This window comes from Sipha flava, unplaced genomic scaffold, assembly GCF_003268045.1.
Source record: "Sipha flava isolate LNK unplaced genomic scaffold, YSA_version1 164_pilon_pilon, whole genome shotgun sequence".
Taxonomy (NCBI): domain Eukaryota; kingdom Metazoa; phylum Arthropoda; class Insecta; order Hemiptera; family Aphididae; genus Sipha; species Sipha flava.
In genome coordinates, this window is record NW_020271825.1 from 711431 (window position 1) to 731870 (window position 20440).

At 23.7% G+C, this 20440-nt stretch overlaps 3 protein-coding genes across 6 annotated transcripts; 1 reads left to right on the forward strand and 2 right to left on the reverse strand.

The window, feature by feature from the left end:
• The first annotated feature begins 2000 nt into the window (after positions 1-2000).
• LOC112679529 (rac GTPase-activating protein 1-like) lies at positions 2001-19215 on the forward strand. Of its 3 annotated transcripts, XM_025549374.1 has the most exons (13): positions 2001-2337; positions 14011-14127; positions 15567-15671; positions 15742-15944; positions 16182-16308; positions 16392-16558; positions 16638-16794; positions 16891-17056; positions 17813-17933; positions 18147-18541; positions 18623-18749; positions 18810-18970; positions 19053-19215. In XM_025549374.1, exons 3-13 carry the CDS (start codon positions 15593-15595, stop codon positions 19132-19134), a joined length of 1785 nt encoding a protein of 594 aa, XP_025405159.1. In that variant the 5' UTR covers positions 2001-2337; positions 14011-14127; positions 15567-15592; the 3' UTR covers positions 19135-19215. The 3 variants fall into 3 exon arrangements, with proteins under 3 accessions (XP_025405159.1, XP_025405158.1, XP_025405160.1); XM_025549373.1 differs by lacking the exon at positions 14011-14127; XM_025549375.1 differs by lacking the exon at positions 14011-14127 and having other exon boundaries at positions 2002-2337; positions 16653-16794.
• Positions 5382-13931, reverse strand: LOC112679527. 2 transcript variants are annotated; one of them, XM_025549372.1, is made up of 6 exons: positions 13761-13931; positions 13383-13530; positions 7732-7826; positions 7353-7625; positions 7068-7268; positions 5382-6998 (listed from the first exon to the last, which is right to left on the reverse strand). In XM_025549372.1, exons 3-6 carry the CDS (start codon positions 7817-7819, stop codon positions 5413-5415), a joined length of 2148 nt encoding a protein of 715 aa, XP_025405157.1. In that variant the 5' UTR covers positions 7820-7826; positions 13383-13530; positions 13761-13931; the 3' UTR covers positions 5382-5412. The 2 variants fall into 2 exon arrangements, with proteins under 2 accessions (XP_025405157.1, XP_025405156.1); XM_025549371.1 differs by lacking the exons at positions 13383-13530; positions 13761-13931 and adding an exon at positions 8605-8692.
• LOC112679530 (ATP synthase subunit s, mitochondrial-like) lies at positions 8571-10149 on the reverse strand. Its single transcript, XM_025549376.1, has 4 exons — positions 9917-10149; positions 9609-9829; positions 8769-8931; positions 8571-8705 (listed from the first exon to the last, which is right to left on the reverse strand). Exons 1-4 carry the CDS (start codon positions 10006-10008, stop codon positions 8597-8599), a joined length of 585 nt encoding a protein of 194 aa, XP_025405161.1. The 5' UTR covers positions 10009-10149; the 3' UTR covers positions 8571-8596.
• Positions 19216-20440: the final 1225 nt, after the last annotated feature.

Sequence of the window (20440 nt, forward strand, 5' to 3'; positions counted from 1 at the left end):
AAAAAAAGAGTATACTGACTGATGAATTTATAAGAATTTCAATTTTACTAACCAATTTTAAATGTTTGGTAATAATATGTTCTGTGCATTTATAAACATTGCAATATTAAATAATAATTACATACTATAATATTAATGCTCAATTACAAGACCTAGTCTCACTGGCATACTTATTAGATTGTGAATTGGGTTTGCAATGATTGCAGAGTTCATATTCAAATTGTATAACGAATAACAGTTCTACTCGGCATGACTACATTATTTATAATCAGAATTTAACAGTAGCGTAAATTGGCCTAAGTTTTAAAGGTTGCAGACAGTTTGTAGAGCAAAGTTTAGAAGGGGCTTTGCCAAACATCATTTAAAGAATATCCATAATATACATTTTTATATCAATACAGACTTAGAAATATAAAATTCATAAAATAATATTTACATTAATTCAGTTTTAGAATAGTTACACATACACACACACAATGAAATAATTTTAATGATATTTTAAATGTACAAAACGGTTATAAAAGAAATATCTTATATTTATAATTTATTTATTATAATAAAATATATATAATATTATAATTTATTTATTTATTTATAATTTATTTGCATTCCATAATTGTAGTTATTAAGATTTATTATGTTTTGTCCTAAAAAAGTGCTATATAAACATTTTAATGAGTGGTAAATTGTGTCTAATTGGCAAGTCACATGGTGAGCAGTCTACTTTATGTAATTTTTAATAAAGTCGTTTTTATATATATAGTAAACGAATTATAAAAACAACCAAAGTATTTTTTTTTTAACATATCTACTCGTATGTCTAATAAGAATTTATTTCAAATAACCTCTCCTATTAAAATAAATTACTTCTATATTAAAATAACCAATTATTCTCAATGCATTCCTTCCTTTATATTTTCATATTCAGTCGCGATTTTATTGACTTTATGCATACCAGATGATGAATTTTTAATTCAAAACAAATTGTACAATACACATATCAGTGGCGTATTTAGGTTTTCATTTCGTTTCATTCCACTCAACAATACGAATTAACGTCAAACAACATTTTTAATTTATTCATTTACATAGGTATTTTATAGGTATATTATTTTAGTAAATACCTATTTGAGCCTAAAACTAATGATTTATTAAAACCACTACCTATTATTATTATTGTGTTGTGTTAAAACTTAGATGTAATAGCTGTTTGTATAAGTTTCGCTCAAACGATGTGTACAAATTCGCCTAAATATTGTAGAATTTGGGGTCGCTTCATCATTCGCTCAAATTAATGGCCCTTATTTGCTTACCATTCACAATCTACAAGAGGAGTCTATATTAGTCCGTGGCATAAATACATGAGGTAATTCCACGGATTGTTATACATATCGTTATCACATTTCGGGAATACTGACCCAAGACCCACGGGCGGGTTTAAGAGGGTGGCTAAGGGGGCATTAGCCCCTCCCCTTGGGACTAAGCTATCTATTTTACAAAGCAAAGTATTATTATATATTAATAATTATAATAAAATATCGTCAATGGTCATTGATGAATTTGGTACCTATTTTATATATTTTTTTTATAAATAAATAGCTCACTTTTGTTGTTAATTATATGTATTTACCTATATTTTAAAATGGTTTCAGATTAAAATTAACACCAATAGTTACAAATAAATAGTTACATTACTATTGAAACTTTGTCATTATTGTAAAAAAAATGACTTACTTATGAGGGACTCGAAAACATATTTTGTAGTTTAAAATTTTATATAGATTTAAAAAACCAACTAACTAAATTCTTAAACCTCCATTAGCCCTTCCCTTGGTTAGTGATAAAACCCGCCCCTGTCAATATCATAAGCACAGTATAATGTGATTAATGACACTATATTATACTATATTATGCTACACATAAAATTATACAAAAGACATGTTGGTCACACTGATTGCTTACGACGGTTATTTTTCGAAACTTGCGAATCAGTAATCTTGGCCCGACGATCGTACCTACTGGCTACAACGTACGTAAATGATTTGATGTGTACTATTGTGTTCCACACACGACAAAATGCAAGTGTTTAAATTGTCTTAGTTGTACATAATAAATATACAGTACATAGTTAATACATTTTTCTACATTTAAACGTGTACTTAATATTAGTTTTTAAAACCGTAATCGTATTTATTTAATTATTTATTTGTTTTGTTTACTATTTTCATTAGTTATCATTTAATAGAGTACTTTTAACCTCCTTCGATTATGAATCAATAAATCCAAACTTATACAATACTACTTTCAAACCGTTGGATACACCACAGTCCTTGTCTAGTAAGTAAAACATTTAAATTTAATCAGAACTGTATACTTTCATTCTGCTAAACTTGTTTAAAAAATATGAAATTAAATATGTTTCTTATTGTCTGTTATACTTTGAAACATTTAGTAAGATTATTTTGTGTTTCCATATTGTAATGCGATTTTCCTTAAAAGTCTAGATTGTTACTTGTTTGAGCGAAGTCATTCTTAGACACATCTGGTGATTTCCTTTAACAAAAATATAAAAAAATAATCAATACCTTACCTACTTTGTTTAATAAATTATAAAACCATTATATCAATGTTAATTTTTTATTATTGGATATTTACAATCAACAAGAACTTAAACAATTAATTTAATGCAGTATTAACCATTGACCAAACTATAATAAGTATCTTCCATATTGATTACATCATTATAATTCACAATCCTTTAAAGTTATTGATTGGAATTAAGTAATAATAATAGTTTATTATATATTTATTATTTATTAATATAATATGTGCAAATCCCAGAATATTTAATTTCTACAAACTTTTTGGTGGACATTCTCAAAAGCTCAATAGATAGTATATTTTTAAACAGTGTGGTATCCTAGACAAGACCGTATCTATAAATTGTTTTTGGGAGGGGTCCAAAACATTTATATTGTAATTTCATTGAATTTAGATTTTAACTTTTGATATTTGGTTAAAAATAAGACAGAAAAAGATTTAATCTTCTTTTATTAAAATTAATATCATATTTTCATATGATATTATGATATAAAACTAAAGCAGTCAATGATTAATTGGACCTTAAGTCATTTTTGACTGAAAATATTATATTGGTATTAAAAATAAATAATTATTTTAAGCATTTGTAAAATATTGAAGAAGTTAAGAGAGGGTCCAGGCACCCTAGATCCCCCCCTCCCCCAGATACGGCTTTGCTCATAGATATTTTGACATTTTTTCGATGAAATAACTTGTGTATTTACAAATTTATGATTTAATGATTTATTAATCTTTTTTTAGTCCGTAAAATCCTACAATAAAATTTGTACCTAGAAATTTTAATTTTTGTTAAAAAAAAAAAATGAGAAAATACTTAATTAATAATTAAAATAGTTATTTAAAATTTAATGTAGGTATATCAGTGCAATGCAATCATACATTCCTTACCATATTGATTGTACAGTATTATGTATTATTCTAAAAATGCAAAAAAGAAAAAAGAAACCATTAGATTCCATACCAAGAGTTTTCTAACCTTAACATTTCTTACCATTTGTTAAATTACTATTTGAATAGTATCAACATACATCTATAAAATAAAAAATGGATGAATATTTAATAAAATTTTTTAATACCTTTATAATGAAATGAATATAATTTGAAATTATTCTTATGAATATATCATATATTTTTTTATTAGTATAAATTTCTGCTAAACTATAGCTCAACAATTCAAATATAGGGTAGTATAATATTTAATTATAATAGATATATTAGGTATTTATTTATATGTGTATATGTATACAATCAAAAAATCGAAAATGACATGAAGATAATATAATAAAAATAACTAAATCATGGTTATGCCAGAGAGGTAATACTTACAATTATAAAGAACCATATTACATTATAGAGTTATGTTTATATAATCGTGGTAATACTGTGATAACAGACAATTATATTATTTAAAATTTTGGGTCGATATGGTTGGTTATAAAATTTAATATTCTAATTATAGAGAAGTTATTGTAATTTTTTAATTTACTTTTTTAAAATTTAAATAATAATTAGCAAATGGTTAATTAATACTTGTATAATGATGTACAAATAAATAAATGATTAGTATGGAATATTATTATATTTGTAAAATATGACCAATTTCAAATTAAAAATTCATCATCGGGTATATACAGTTTATGAAGTAACCCTTACCTAACCTGACAAATTTTCCTCAGATTATTTCTTTATTTTTTCCTATTCAGCCAAGATTTTATTGACTTCAAATATTTTGCATTTTTAATTTTTAATTTGAAACCGGTTATACTTTACAAATATGATAATACTCTAGGCTAAGTATTTGGTAATATATATATATTATTTTTTTAATTAGTATTTAGTTTTCAAAGTAACTATACTCAATCAATACATAATTCATTTGACATTTTTTTTTTGTTTATTAATAAATAAACCATTGTTAATAGAAACATTAAATACAAATAAAGTAGTACATTTTTACTATTCAATATTTAGGTAACTTATATCCCCAATTATAAATAATTGCTTGTTAAAATGTATATTTCTCAATTATATATATGTACCTAATTAATTACAATAAGTATTCATTATTATAAATTATATTTATTTATTTTTTACTATTTTAAGTAATTCTGTTGAATCATTATATTTAACATCATTACAGCTATACACATAAATTATTTTCATATATTGTAATATTTTTGGATGTGTAGTTGAAATTTAAAATAATTGAATGAATTTATTTATCTATAAATGTATTACTTAGTTAAAAATAATTTATTTAAGACAGATTATTAGATATGTCTTATAAATTATAATTTAATTAATTAATGAGTTTATTTATATATCTAGTTGAAAGCATTAATAAAAATATTACACAAAATCATAGATGAAACAACAATTATTATTTTATCAATTTTTCAATAATATTCTGAGTTTGAACACTGGATAATCAGATTATCAACTTTCTACTGAAAAAAACTCATTGGAAATCATTAAATTAAAAATCATATTAAGTATCATATTATACCTTAAAGTTAATTACCTTTTCTTATAAGAATTAAATTTAAAACAAAAGTATTTTGGTTGTACCTAATGACATTGTGTAATATTACTTACTATCAGCTCTACATTTTAAAGTTTCCTTCAATCTACAAATAGGTTATATGCATTTTATATCATTATTTATTGTATCTATATAAACTAAAATTTATGTAGGTACTTTTAATAAAGAATACCAAAAATTTAAATCTATGTAAAAAAATTATAATATATTTACAATTACAATATATTTAAACTAACTTAAATTTCAATTTTTACCAAAAATAAAAGCTTTCAAGTTGAGTTTAAAGTTGATATATTTCTGAGTGGACTTAAAGTATTACTTGGTTTAATATTTGTTGACTGCATATTAGCTAAATATTTTTCAATTTCTTTATCAGCTTTATAAATTAATTCTAAAGTCGGCAATGTGATCATCGTTGTTGTTGTATAAACTATATCTGGTATGCTGGTATACGTTCTTTTTGTTATAGTTAACGATGGTCCGTTTTGAATTGTTTCAAATTCTTCTGGATATTCTTTGGGATAAGGCATTTTTTTTATAACTAATCTAGGAGAGTCTTGATTAGATAATACTTTGGTCTCTATAATAAAAGGAGTAGTTGCAGTGGTTTCTAATAGTTTATCATTTAGTTTTGAATGACCAGTACAGCTATTATTTCCACATTCAGTACTGTTTGTTTCTAATTCAATAAAATTAGTGGTATTTACTGTTTCTGTAACATTGCTTATTGTTACAGCAATATTTTCTACTTTTAGTTCTTTATTTAAAGTAGTATTTTCAATACTTTTTGTATCTGAGTATGGCTGGCTTAATAGTTCAATATGAGGAGATTCAGTGGTTTTCTGATATTTGTTTATAATTTTTGAATTTGGGATAAATATTTTATTATTTAATTCTGTAATTTGAGATTCAATGGTATCTGAGTTTGACGAGATTTGATGGGATTGTGTCTTATAAGATTGATAATCAAAATTTGGTCCAAACATATCTGTTGTATCTTCTAAGTCAGTAAATGTTGTTTCAGTGCTAATTAGACCTTTCATCATTTTTGGTGAACCATTCACTACCAATTTATCTGGTGTACCAACTGTTGATTTATCCGGTGTTCTTGGTGTAGTTGCTTCTCTTGAATCTTCATAATCTGCTTCTATGGTCACATCTAACTCAGGTATATTAGTAGAGAATTCAATCATCCCTTGTTCTAAATCTAATCTTAAATCCTTAGGATCAAAAATCTCAACCTGTGTACTAGTCATTTCAGTTGATGCATTAATATTTCCTTCAGTAGTAGGTGCTTCTGTTACATCTATAATAGTTTCTGTACCATTTATATATGTTATAACTACAGAATTATCAATTTCTGTTGTATAATCAAATAAATCTTCAAACATTGTTTCTAAAGTTTCATTTGTTTTCAAGTATGATTCTGTAATTTCTTCATTTGCTGTTAAATTATCAATTTCGTAACCTAAAAAAGAAATTTTTGAATTTTCAGTGACATTGAAATCATTTGCTTTAATTAAGTTTTCTAGGGTAGTAATTTCTTTATTGGGCTCATTAAATATAGTATAATTTTCTATTATGGAACTTGATGTTGAAGCATCTAATTCTTCAAATGTATTATTTGGCGGTAATGATGTGCTTATTTGTCCAGATACTTTTTTAGGGTTGACCACTGTTGATAGCATTGTTACAGTGTTTGGAACTGTAGGCAATTCATACTTCTGACTTTCTGCTGTATCTCTTTTCCAAATACTGTCTTCATTATAATTTTGTTCAGTGCTATGTGACCAATAATTATTATTTCTATTTGATTTTTCTAAATATATGGGTACCTTTGATTTAAGTTCTGTATCTAGTAAAATAATATTTCATATGAATAGGAAGAATATTTTATTATAGTTATTGTTTAATTTATAAATACCTATTGAGGTTAATGAACAATTATCATATTTTGGACAACAATCCCCTGGTAAATAATATCCTTGACAATCATTTCGAGTGTAACATACAATAGAAGTACATACAATTTCTCCACCATTACAAAAACAAACTCTACAAGCAGATTCATCAGATTTATTAATTTTCTCTCCGTTATTATACTGTACACCTTTATGTTCGCAATCTACAGAAAAAAAAACCAATTTTAGCTAGTTATTTAATAATTTTACTTTCATCTTATAAATGATAATTAAATACAAGTTATTACCACATTTGTAATTTGGACAGCATTTATTTGGTAACTGAATCGTTATACAACCACTATTAATTGGACATTTAATCATTGAACAAATAACATTAGGTGGTTGACAAACACATTCTTCACATGGACCTGCTCCAGGTACATTTTCACCTTTTACATATTTTGAACCATTAACTATACAGTTAGGATCAACAAGAATGTTTTTATCTTGTGATTTTTCTGTTATAAAATATTCATTTTTAATATTTTCATGATTCGAATATGGCATACTTAATGGAACTGAAATTATAATATAACACTTGAAATTATAATTAATTATTTTGTAAAAATCCAATTAATTTTTTAATAATAATAATAATTTAAATTTAAAATAAACTACTCATACCTCCAAATATTACAGTGTTCAATGTTGAACATATAATTGAAATAATAACCATACATTTCCATCTTGAACTTATTAGTTTACGTTTCATGATTTTTCTGTTAATAAATAAAAAGCTATTAATGTAATATATTTAAGAACTAGCATTCCTGCATAGTCATAATAAATATAGTGCTTGTATAAAAAACAAGACAAATATATAAGTTATATTAAAAATTTACGATTATAGACATAATAATTTATATTGTTTAAATATTTTCAATAACTTATTGATTAAATCATAGTTTTACTACATTCTATAGATTTATGTTCGGAAAACCGATAAAAAACAATTGTTTTAATTTTGTAAAACATATCAGCTTGCTTTCAAATTTCTGTTATTAGATTTTCATAATAGTTTTTAGTATACTATTTTATATTTATTTAATCAAACTACTATTTAACTTTAACTAGTTAAGAATAAATAATTTAGATATTTTTTCATTACTTATATTAATAACTATTGCAATACATAGTTTTCAATGGAAACATCAGGAAAAAATTAAGTTTTTTCTTTTTATTCTAATATTAAATTTTCATTAAAAATGCATATTTAAATATTTATTATATTAGCCTATATCTGAAATATCTATAAATATAAATGGTATAAAAGGTAAATATATTGTGTACACAGTATCAATCAAATTTTTTTTATTCAAAAACTATACAAATAAATTATTATTCATGTTATTTGAGTACATCAACTAAAAATTAAATTATTATTATTAAGTACTTAAATGAACACAAAAAAAAGTTTTTATTATAAATAATAATAAATACAATCAAAATAGCAAAATAACTGGAAGTTTCTTCTTTCATCTTTATTATTTTACTCACTAAATATTATATTGCATTGTGGCAACTTGGATTTAAGATGATCAATAACTTTTATTTGATTTTTAAATTGTATATTTTTCAATTCTAAATGATTCAATAACCTAAAAGTAAAAATATATTAACAAATTATAAATTCATTAACCTTTTTTTTGTTTAATTCTTACTGAAGATATTCTATGTCTAATATTCCTTCATCAGAAATATTAACACAGCTACTAATCTTTAAAGATGTTAAACAATTTTTTAAGATCTGAAGTTTATTTAATGCCTTATTATTAATCGTATGACATCCAACAAATGCTATATCAGAAATATTCTCACAGTCTTCTGTAAAATGTATATAATATATATAAAAGTTGTAAAATTAAATTAAATTCTGTCTGGTTGTTTTCTCACTACTTGTTAATAACAATATTTTCATAATACTAATTTAATAAAAATATATTCAAATAGCTATTTAATTAACTAAACTGTTTTTTGACAAAAATTTATTAAATAAAAATTTAAAAAATAATTTCAATTTTTTGAACTAAAAACATAGTTAATGTTTAACTTAGTTAAAACAAAGTAAATAATAAATATTTATATGTATCATGAATATTTTGGTAAAAAACTATATACATTTTTTTTAACATTCATTTTTTATTATATACAATCTGTAATTATTATTTTACAATAAGTATGTGTAAAATATACATATTTAAATGCAAAATTATTATATAATAATTAATGAATTAGTTAAATAAAAATATTTGAATAAAATTTTTATGATCCATAAAAAAATTGTAATATACAGAACTATGGTTAAATTGTACTTTCATTCAATTAAAGTAGCCAATTGAAATATAAAATTAAAAATATTAATATATTTCTTTTACTTAAACTTTTATTTGAAATAAATGCATTGTATAACTGTTACTCACAAAAATTAATTGATCTAGATGCTGCAAATTATTGAAAATAAGAGAAAATTACCTAAAAATATTTTATTAATTTATACATACTAAAGTAATTAAATCCTATATGTGATATAGTAGCTTCTTTTCCAGCATAAACTTGCTCAATTTTTAACTGTTTAATGGATCTATCTTGTCCAGTTGTTAAACAATCATAATGGCTAACAAATTCTTTACAACCTTTAAAACGCACCTGTGCACCATTTTTCATAAGCCATTCAGCACATGCCAAATTAGAACCAATTTCCTTTGTACGTTCTTCATCAAAACTTCATTTAACAAAATAATATTTATCACAATAAAACTGATTTAAATTATTTTCTTTGTATTGTTTTATTCTATATATGAAAACTTGCCGGTTAAATGTGTCATCAACCCATTGCCATAAACTACGTTTGTTTTTAATCGTCTTTTCAAATAAATTAAATCGTGAAATTATTGAAAGCATCTTGAGGTTAATTTTAACAATCAAGAATATTGACCAATATATAAATACTAATTTCCAACACAATATTTGTAAGTTTTAACACATAATTAGAGTAAGTATGATAACTAAATGCATTCAATACCCTTAGATAGGTACAATATTCATTTTAAATCAACTTCACGTTATCTTAATATAAAATGAATAATAACAATTTAGGGTATACCAACTACAATCATAACAATGTTACCAATATCAATTCTATCCAAAAAACTAATATTCCAAAATTGTATAGGAATTTTAATATTATAATTTAAAATATGTAATTCATTGTGTAAGCAATGATTGAACTGTGATGGAGACCAAACGCAGATCTAGAAAATAAAAAAGGGGGCTAGTAATGTGAATTTCTGTCATAATTTGTTGCGCATGTCGATTTTTACAAAGTCTTATGTCTAATTTCTTAATTATTTTAAGTACCTAAGTTCGATATGGTTCTACCTAATTTCCAAGGGGAGCTTCAGCTCTCATAGCCTCTCTTGTACCCGCGTCTTATTAAGACTTAGATATAAATTGATTGAATACCTTCTATAAGTATATAAACATTTGTTATTTTTATACCTAATTATATTTCATTAATTGTTTCCATTTAAAAAAAAAAAAAAATCGATTTACTATCATTATTGATTTGATTAATCTTTTTATTATTATATATTATATATTAGCTAATTTCGAATTTAATAAAATATGAAACGAAAATAAATAATGATAAAGGTTAATAAAGGTTATGGTGACAATCAAGGCCGTATCTGGGGGGGTCCAGGGTATCTGGACCGACCCCCCCCCCCCCCGGAAATTTCTTCAATATTTTAGGAATCTTTAAAACTCTTATTTATTTTTAATACCAAAATAAATAATTTCAGTCAAAAATAAGACTTAAGCTCCAATTAATCATTGACTACCTTTAATTTTATATCATGATATCGTATGAAAATATGATATTAATTTTGATAAAAGAAGAATAAATCTTTTTCTGTCTTATTTTTAACCAAATATTAAAAGTTAAAATCTAGATTCAATAAAATTTCAATATACATGTCTTGGACCCCTCCCGAAAAAAATTTCTAGTTACGACCTTGGTGACCACGTAGAACTTGCTTAATATTTTAAGAATCATTTATGTAGCTTGTTAATGTCTCTTTAATTCTTTCAATTCGAACTCTGTATGTAAATATTTATTTTTAAATAAACTACTAATAATTACTTATTTTTATGATCAAATAATAGAAGTTTTATGTGCATATAGAGAATTCAATACATATTAAGAATAATAAAATTGTGCATACAAATCAGAAATATTTATATATCTTCAGATTCTATACTCATGTATCTAAATATTAGTTTTAAGTATTTAATTTTTATTATACATGGTTAATTTTAAAATAAATAAAAAAGTTATTAATCTAATTTTATTTTCATTTTATTATAATTTTATAATAATTAATTATAAAACATTAAATATTTTAATTAGGTGTGTCATTATATTCATATATTTGGTGTAAATATATTATGTATTAACATAAAATAAATATATGTTCTACTTATTTTCCTAGTGTAATATAATAATATACTCTATAAAATGGTTAAATTGTGGTGGCACAAGGCATTCGAGTACAAAATTATTATCTCTAATATTGCATAATAAGCATCTTCGATAATATATTTATTAAGTTGGTGATTTACATGCCATGTAAATTCTCAAAATAAAAATGATCTGATTCTACTGCTATTGATATTATTTATATATTTATCAACATTTTTTTTTTACATTCCTTATTCAGGTGGCATATAATGCTTAAAATTGTTTAACAGTTATTTATTATTCAGCTCTTTTCTAACAGCTCTCTATTACTTCTTCTTTAATCCCCATATATGAAAGCATTCGGTATAGATTTCAAAAATTATATATTAATAAGTTTTATTTTGTTTGTGTAAATTAAATAATTTATTTACATTGTAGTTCAATAGTAATTCATCACTTTACACTAAAACTAAAGTACGTAGATAATAATATTTCTTATGATAAATGTAGGCAACCAATTTCATTGCTACCATAATTTCTTCGAAGAAAAACGGTAAATAAATTATAATTATATATATATATATATATATATCTTAAGAGAGTTGTATTCAAACTGACAACCCATTTTCGATGTATATATTACATTTTTAAATTTACCGTTTTACATTGTTTACTTAATAATAAACAGTATTAATATTTACAAAATGTTTAGAATTATTTTAAACTTGCTTAATTTTGTTAAAATATATGAAGTTCAAGGCCTCGAAAACAGCAGTGATTTTGTGTTATGCAGAGATGCAGAAGGGTCATTCTACTGTCGCTATTAACCTATTAGTTACGGTGTACGGTTTTACTTCTGACATGATATAGTCATGTATTTTTTTTTTCTATTAAATATATATGTATATATATTTATCATTGTTTTCGAGTGTATTTGCTATTTTATTTTATTTTATTTTTTGTATTTGCAGTCAAATACATGTCCAAAATAAAAATATTCCAACAATTAGGTATTATTCCAATTTTATAATATCTTGTCCCGATTGAGACTTTTTAATATTTCTCGTAATAAAATAATTTGTTCTAGTTTTATTCGTTTAAACTGCGTTTATGTTTCGAACCACAATAACACTTTAATTTTAATGTATTAGCAATATTCAATTATATATTTAATTCTTTGTTTTTTAAAAATATAATAATACGTATACATAACAATTCACGAATTCTCGGTAAATATTCGTTTACTTATTTTATTATTTATTTAACACTCATAAAAAATATTTTTATTTTACTTCTAAAAAAAAAGTATTCTTGAATAAGTGAGGGACACTATTTTATATGCATTTTTAATATGTTTCATTATTTTCCGTTTAGTTTTGATAGGTAATTATGAAACAATTGTATCGAATTAACATTTCCATTGGTAATTTCGGGATGTATTCTTATTAATTTTAGTGTTATTGACACATTATCACTTACTGTTATAAAACATATATTGTAATTTGCATTCACATAATATAATCGAATTAAAATTAAAAGTTAAACATTTTAACGTTTAAATATAACTGCATTATAAAATAGATTTTAATAATTTCCATAAAATATAATTACAAATATATTTTTATCTTCATTAAAATAAAATATTCAAATGTATTCTAAATTCATACTTATTACTTATAATATAAATTATAAATGAGATATTACACAAATTTAAATATTAAAACAGTTCTATAAAATGTTTAAATATATATAATATTTATAAAATATATTAATCTTATTTATTATTAATTTAATTATTAAAATTATTGTTACTCACATTTTTGACAGGATATTTTAGTCTATTAAATACTCGGTTAAATGTTAGTTGTGTTGGACTCCTGTTACTGAATTACGATCTATGGATCTATCTACCTGATGTTGCTGAACAATAAAAAACGAATCGATTCAAATCTAGAGCCTCCGGACTGAAAATAAAATCACGCATGCGCAATTGCGTTTTATACTCTCGAGAAAAAACTATTTAAAATGTATAACAAAAACATTATTGCCATTTATAAAAAAATATATTTTTAAAAAATTCTTAATTCATTTTTATTAGTTTTATTTTGATTATTATTTTTTTTATTTTTATGCATTACGTTTGCAAATAATTAAAATAAAATAATGTTGTACTAAACAAAACTTCAGTACTTACTTGATATTTACAAAAATATTTATCAAACATTATTATTAAAATACTTCCAATTTTTAATCGTATTCTTGTCCTACATTATTATATTCCCTTGCACTTAATTATGATTTACACATATAAATTTTATGGAATTTCATACAGTTTGAGAAAATTATTAGTTCTACCACACCACTCATTAAATAAACGTAATTATAATTTTTAATAAAATTAAAGAAACAAATTTTTTGTAAAAAAATTAATGGTACATTTTTAGACTGAAACTTTGAATCGTCGAATCCTGATGGTTGTTTTCTTTGAACACATTATCGATCATCATTCCTGTACTACTCTGTGCCTTGTACTGAACATTAAACTGATGGCCCATTGTAAGGTAACTTGGCAAAATGTAGCGTGTTATTTGAATTATTCTTTTGCGCGTTATACATTTTTGTTGATTTGTTCTGATTCAAACGTTATAGTCAATACATTTTTGTTATTTTAAAAGTTGTAAATATCGATGATTTTTATTGAAAAAATGTATAAAAACATTAAAAACCATGAAGTTTTATTTTTTTAAGTACCTTAATTTTTATATTCAATATGATAAATATATATAAATGACTGAAATTATTTGACCTTTGTAAGCTAGGCCAAAACAAGGTCCTAAGAAAAATAATGCCAATGACTTTTAAAATTAATTATTTCTATTTATTTTGAAGTATTCATATTATACGGATAAAATATTTTTTAGCTATCATTATCAAGATTTCTTTTAACTTTTGTATATTCATAAAATTATGTTATAATATAACTTATTACTTAAAAGTTATATTTTAAAACCATTAACTTTTCTAAAAAGTAGCATGTGAAATTATGTATTGTTATTATAAATATAACTATATAAATTAACTAGTCAGTGGTACCTAACAGGACAATTGTTGATCTTATTTAACTTATAAATACAATGTTCGATTTATTTATACAATCCTTGACATTTATTTTCTAGTATAAACTTGTCTCCTTATTTTGAATACACTTTGGATCAGTAACCTTATATATTGATATATTAATTTAAAAAGAAAAAAACCCATCCTTAAGTATTTACTTTTTGCTTGTTTAAGACTGTTAGTTCCAGGAGTTGAGGTCAATCTAACTTATCTAGAACAATCTTATAATTAATTTATATAGTGTATGACATAGGTATATGGTTATTCGAGCAGCTATAATTTGGAACAAGCAAAACGAATTGTTGTAATTGCGTGTTTTTGATTGAAGACAAAATAAATAAATAAATGCTCAGCCTGGAATACTATTATATAGGACGACCGGTTTCGAATTAAAAATTCGTCGTCAAGTATATTCTAAGTCAATTCTATAAAACGATCGAAGTCATCGTTTTTATTTCAATTAAAATATATGTAATGCAAAATTTTTTGAAGTTATTATTTGTAACTAATAAATTTCATACTAAAAGTTGATGATAGACAATTATTTTAACTATCAAAAATTATAAATAATGTTTTAATTATTTCCCAAATAAAATTAAAAATCTATTTTTATTATAATCGAATTCAAATATTTAATTTAATGATTCATACGAATATATATGATATCTTCTAAGAACTATTATTTATTTATTGTTATTATCTATGTTTGATATCATTTTTATCTGGCGATAATTCAACAAAACAATATTCCCAGCTTATAATTCTCGTTTTAGATTCTTAAACCTTAATTACAAAAATGCGTACTTTGGAAATATTTCCTCTAACCAAAGTAAATTAAATTCTTCCTTCAATTAAATTCCTTAAATATAATTTATGATTTTAGACACGGAATTGACTATTTCAAAAACCATGGAACCATTATTGTCTATGAAGTATGACGAACACTTCAGACATGTGTTGGCTTTACTAGATACAACTGTTGAAAGAGGTAACTAAATTTTCTTTTTATTCTGTACACATATAAAGAATTTATTTACTTTTACTTACATTTTATATAGACTATAAAGCCAAAATCGTAGCCTTAGATGTACTCAGTGTACAATTTAAAGACCATGGAAACGACAAAGAATTGATGAAAAAAAAACTTGAGGAAATGCGTATTGAGTGTGAACGACTTATGCACAATCTTAAAAGTTCCAATCGATTATTAGATGAAGCAAATAAAGAAAAAAGACACGCTGAAGTTGAACGAGACAGTTTGGTAAGATGTTGTTGTTATTATAATAATTATTTTAATTATTGTATTTTATAAAAATTCTTTTCCTTTGTCTTTCTCCCAACTATTTGGGGTTGATCACCCTTGTTTCAAACCTCCACTTTTCTTGATTTTCTACATCCCAAATGCACATACTAACAGCCCTAATATAATTCTCTATTATATATTTTATAAAAATAAATTTCCTAGCAAAAAAATCAATAATATTTAATTTTATCTTAGGCCCAGAAACTTGAAAATTTTTATAGATTATTTAATAATGCCAATCCAAACATTAATCGATCGGGTTCTCCAGAATATCAATATGAAACAGAAAGATTTGATCAAATTCCACGTCAAGACACTACTGGTAAGAAGATAATTAAATAAATTATTTACCTACTAGCTTTTATATTTACTTAATAACTAATATATCAATTTACTATATTCTAGAATCAGTATTATCTGACATAAGTTATTCGAGGGTAGAAGATAGTTTAGACTCTGATAAGAATTTTGAAGATGCAGTGGACCGCTGGGATCCTGAAGTAGTTGGAACAGTTAAAAGAAAAAGGGCATCAGGAATTTCAAATACTAATGGAATAAAAAAAGAAATTGAAGTAATATATTTTATCTGTAAAAAAAATAAAATATGTATATTAATTTTCTTCTTTTCTAATCTTATATAATAATATTAAGTTGAACATTTCACAGATTGCTACAACTACTTCATCAACTCAAATAGTCGCCACAACTACTGTCACAATGCAGCCATTTAAAAACATAAGTGCAAAATCCGTTATTGAAACCAAACCTTTATGCCTTTTCCCAACACCAAGTGCACCACCTATATCTGGTACAATATCATTAACTAATTTTTCTTATTAAAACATTGTTATACAATAATATAGGTTAAATTTTTATTTGTATTTTAAATTTATTCATTTTATAGATTCTTTAGATTCATTTGACTCTGATCCTTATGGTAATGAAAATAATCAAAACGTGCCCAACACAATTCACTCAAGCTCTGCATTAAATAAATTGAACAATAGAGCACATAATTTTACTCAAAAAAGCGTCATCATTCCAGAAATATGTGGTCCTTGTGGCAAAAAGTAATTCATATATGATTTATACGTTTTCGTTAATGCAGTTTATATTTGGAATTTCAATGAACCATTAGTAGTTATTTTTTAGAACAAGTTTTAATAAACATATTTTAGAAAAAAATAGTTGTAAGAAACTAATAGTCAATTCAATTGCAATATAATATATTGCATTTTATTCGAAAATTACATGCTTAACAAAATTTACTTTTTTAGATTTTTATGTGGTTTAGTTAGCAACTTGCAACTAAGCAAAGGTTAATCCAGTATTTATTTATGGTTGGGACATTTAAAGGAAAAATCATATATATTTAATCATAGGCGTATGTAGGAATGTCATAGGGGAAGGGCTTAGAACCCCCAAATATAATGTGACAATATTGTACTGAAACTGTCATAATTTGTTTTATTATATATTATTTAGTTCTATATATTTTTTTCCAACGGGGATAGAACTTACCCCTAGCACTTGCTCTTTTCACTCCCAATCTGTATCCACCCATGCAGCTAAGAGTTAAAGGTTTTTATATTTGGCTCTAAGATCATACCATTGTCATTTTTTTAAATTTTATTTTGTTTAAAAATACTGAAATCCTTTTGAAAATCTATAATAAAAAAATTATAAAAAGTATATATATCTTTTTAAAAGTAAACTTCTTGGTAAATGTGAAATATAAAAATAGAAAGCTATATTTTTCTTTTGATCCTTTATTTTCTAAGGTTATTGTTTTCAATATTTATTACTAAGAAGTAACTAATTTTTAGGGTTAAATTCAATCGAGTTGTAGTTAAATGCTTGGACTGCAAAGCCACAGCACATTTGGAACACAAAGATAAAGTTCCTTTGCCATGTATTCCCGTTAAAAGTACACCAAACAAAAATGGCGTAAGTTTTACTACATTTATCTTATATATTAAGTAAATTAGTATTTAATTAGTTGGTTTGTTTTAGTTAAAAATTGTAATTCATAAAAAAAACATATATTAAAAAGTAATACATTTTGGTTCTAATAAATCAATTGAATGTAAATAATTATGAATAAAAAGTGATATCTTTTTTTTCTATATATATAATAATTTTGCTTTTCACTCTTATTAGGGACGAATTGCTGATTATTCACCTATGGTTAATGGCCGGCCAATGATACCTGCATTAGTAATTCACTGTGTAAATGAAATAGAACAGAGAGGATTTGATACAGTTGGATTGTATCGGATACCTGGCTCAGAAAAGGATGTCAAAGCACTGAAGGAAAAATTCCGTAAAGGAGTTCCTAATTTATCTGATACTGATATTCATGTTATTTGTGGATGCTTAAAAGATTTCCTTAGAACTCTTGATGATCCATTAATTCCCCATTATGATTGGAAAACATTTACGGATGCTGTCAGAAATTCAAAAGATGAAACTGAGCATAGATTATATCAAGCCATATCACTATTACCACAACCCAATCGTAACACCTTAGCCTACATAATATTACATTTGCAAAAGTATAAAATACTTTTAGTTAAAATTTAAAATTAAAATCTTTTTTTCATTTTGTTCATTTTTTATTGTAAAAATTTGTTTAGAGTTGCAGCAACACCAGATTGTAAAATGCCCATTAGCAATTTAGCCAGAGTATTTGGTCCAACTATTGTTGGTTATTCTAGTGAAGAATCTGAAAATCTATACTTTGATTGTGAATTGAGTAATAAAGTATGTATGAACAAAATATTAATAATAATTTTTTTTCTTATAAATAACCATTTTATTTAGGTTGTTGAAGAAATGCTGAAACTATCCCCTGATTATTGGTCAAACTTTTTAAACAATTTGGTTCCCTTGCGAGCACAAAATACACCAGTGAAACGTACACCTTCCCGTCCATTACAAACTCGCACTCCAATTACTAAAAATAATCGAATTTTTGGTTCTAGGTAAACTATATTTCCCATTTATATGAAAAACTTATTTCTTAATATATAATTTATTCACATTACGATTTATAAATTGTTCCAGCACAAAAAGACGGTACTTAGAATCACCACGTTCAGTTAAAGCTGCTAGAATCAAACTACTTGAATCTTCAAAGAGGAAATAATTCTATTGCGACATTTAATATTTATCTTTGATTTGCAGTTTCTGTTTATCAAAAATAAATATTACCTAAATCAATCATAAAATAAAGTATTTACAATATTTATCTTTATTAATAATTTTATCTTTTTTTAAATTACATAAATCGAAAAATAATTATGTGATATTTTGAACAATATTAATAAAACTGATGAATTTGTATCAGGTATTTTATATTACTTATATTTTAAGAATTTATTTAAAATTATTAACAAATTTATTAGTTAACTCGTGTATCCAATCATTGTTATTTTTAAATATTTTTTGTGATTTTTTTTTTATTTGAATTTACCTTTATGTAACAACGAACAAAGTATATTTTAGTGCCTAATCATACATTATTAATCGAACAAATTAATGAATAATTTAACTATAGTTTTAGAGAACTATAATTTTAAAAAAAAAATTGTATACTTATTTGAATTAAACACTAATAAATTTACAGTATTAATATTGCCAATTCTTAAGACCTAATCTAATGATAGCAATACCATATTATGATTTGTGTTTGTCAAATTTGTTAAACTAGTGATTAAAATAATTTTGTCAATTATTTACAACTAGGAAGTCACTGCCTTATGTGTATTATGTATTAAAAAATCAAAGCCAACTATAAAAGTTCTACTCTTTTTAGTTACTGATTACTGTTTCAAAGAATAAATATTTAAAAATATTATTTTCTTGTTTCAGCAATCTTCAATTTTAATCTCTAAATATACTACTGATATTTGTTTATATTTATAATGTAATTATTAATAAACCTATACATTTTAAATAAAAATACATGGTTTATTTTTTGTTAGCAACCAAAAACAAAATTAATATTTCATTGGAGATAAAAATAATATACTTCTCAAATACTTTTGAAAGGATATAGTATAATATTTAATTTTCCAACTTGATCTAAATTTTTTTAAAATTAACTGTTGTTTTACATATTTATTTTATGTTTGAATTAAAATACTGATTATTCAATTGCCAACACCACCTAATCATCTGATAAATACGAATTATGCTGTACATAGTTTACAGTGCAAATTAATATTGTCAGATGATGTAATGATGAAAATCTAGATATTTACTCATCATAAAGTTTCTAAAACCAAGCATTATTTTTGCATTTCATATTGGTGTTAAAAATGTGTTTAAATTCATAATAACACTGAAAATTTTGAAAGACATTTTTTTATTACTATCAAATGTCAAAAAAAAATATTTATATGTAACTTATGAGACTAAAGTAGGATGACCATATGTAAAAAAAAAAAAAA

Excerpts from the sequence above, each read along its gene's own strand:
- LOC112679527 (XM_025549372.1), bottom strand. The coding sequence starts at position 7,819 with ATGAAACGTAAACTAATAAGTTCAAGATGGAAATGTATGGTTATTATT. Across the intron at positions 7,626-7,731 it reads GAACACTGTAATATTTGGAG|TTCCATTAAGTATGCCATAT; the intron begins GTATGAGTAGTT and ends TTATAATTTCAG. Across the intron at positions 6,999-7,067 it reads TTGTTCATTAACCTCAATAG|ATACAGAACTTAAATCAAAG; the intron begins GTATTTATAAAT and ends TTATTTTACTAG.
- LOC112679530 (XM_025549376.1), bottom strand. The coding sequence starts at position 10,008 with ATGCTTTCAATAATTTCACGATTTAATTTATTTGAAAAGACGATTAAA. Across the intron at positions 9,830-9,916 it reads GTTGATGACACATTTAACCG|TTTTGATGAAGAACGTACAA; the intron begins GCAAGTTTTCAT and ends TGTTAAATGAAG. Across the intron at positions 8,932-9,608 it reads TATAGGATTTAATTACTTTA|AAGACTGTGAGAATATTTCT; the intron begins GTATGTATAAAT and ends TACATTTTACAG.
- LOC112679529 (XM_025549374.1), top strand. The coding sequence starts at position 15,593 with ATGGAACCATTATTGTCTATGAAGTATGACGAACACTTCAGACATGTG. Across the intron at positions 16,309-16,391 it reads TCCACGTCAAGACACTACTG|AATCAGTATTATCTGACATA; the intron begins GTAAGAAGATAA and ends ACTATATTCTAG. Across the intron at positions 18,750-18,809 it reads ATTGTGAATTGAGTAATAAA|GTTGTTGAAGAAATGCTGAA; the intron begins GTATGTATGAAC and ends CATTTTATTTAG.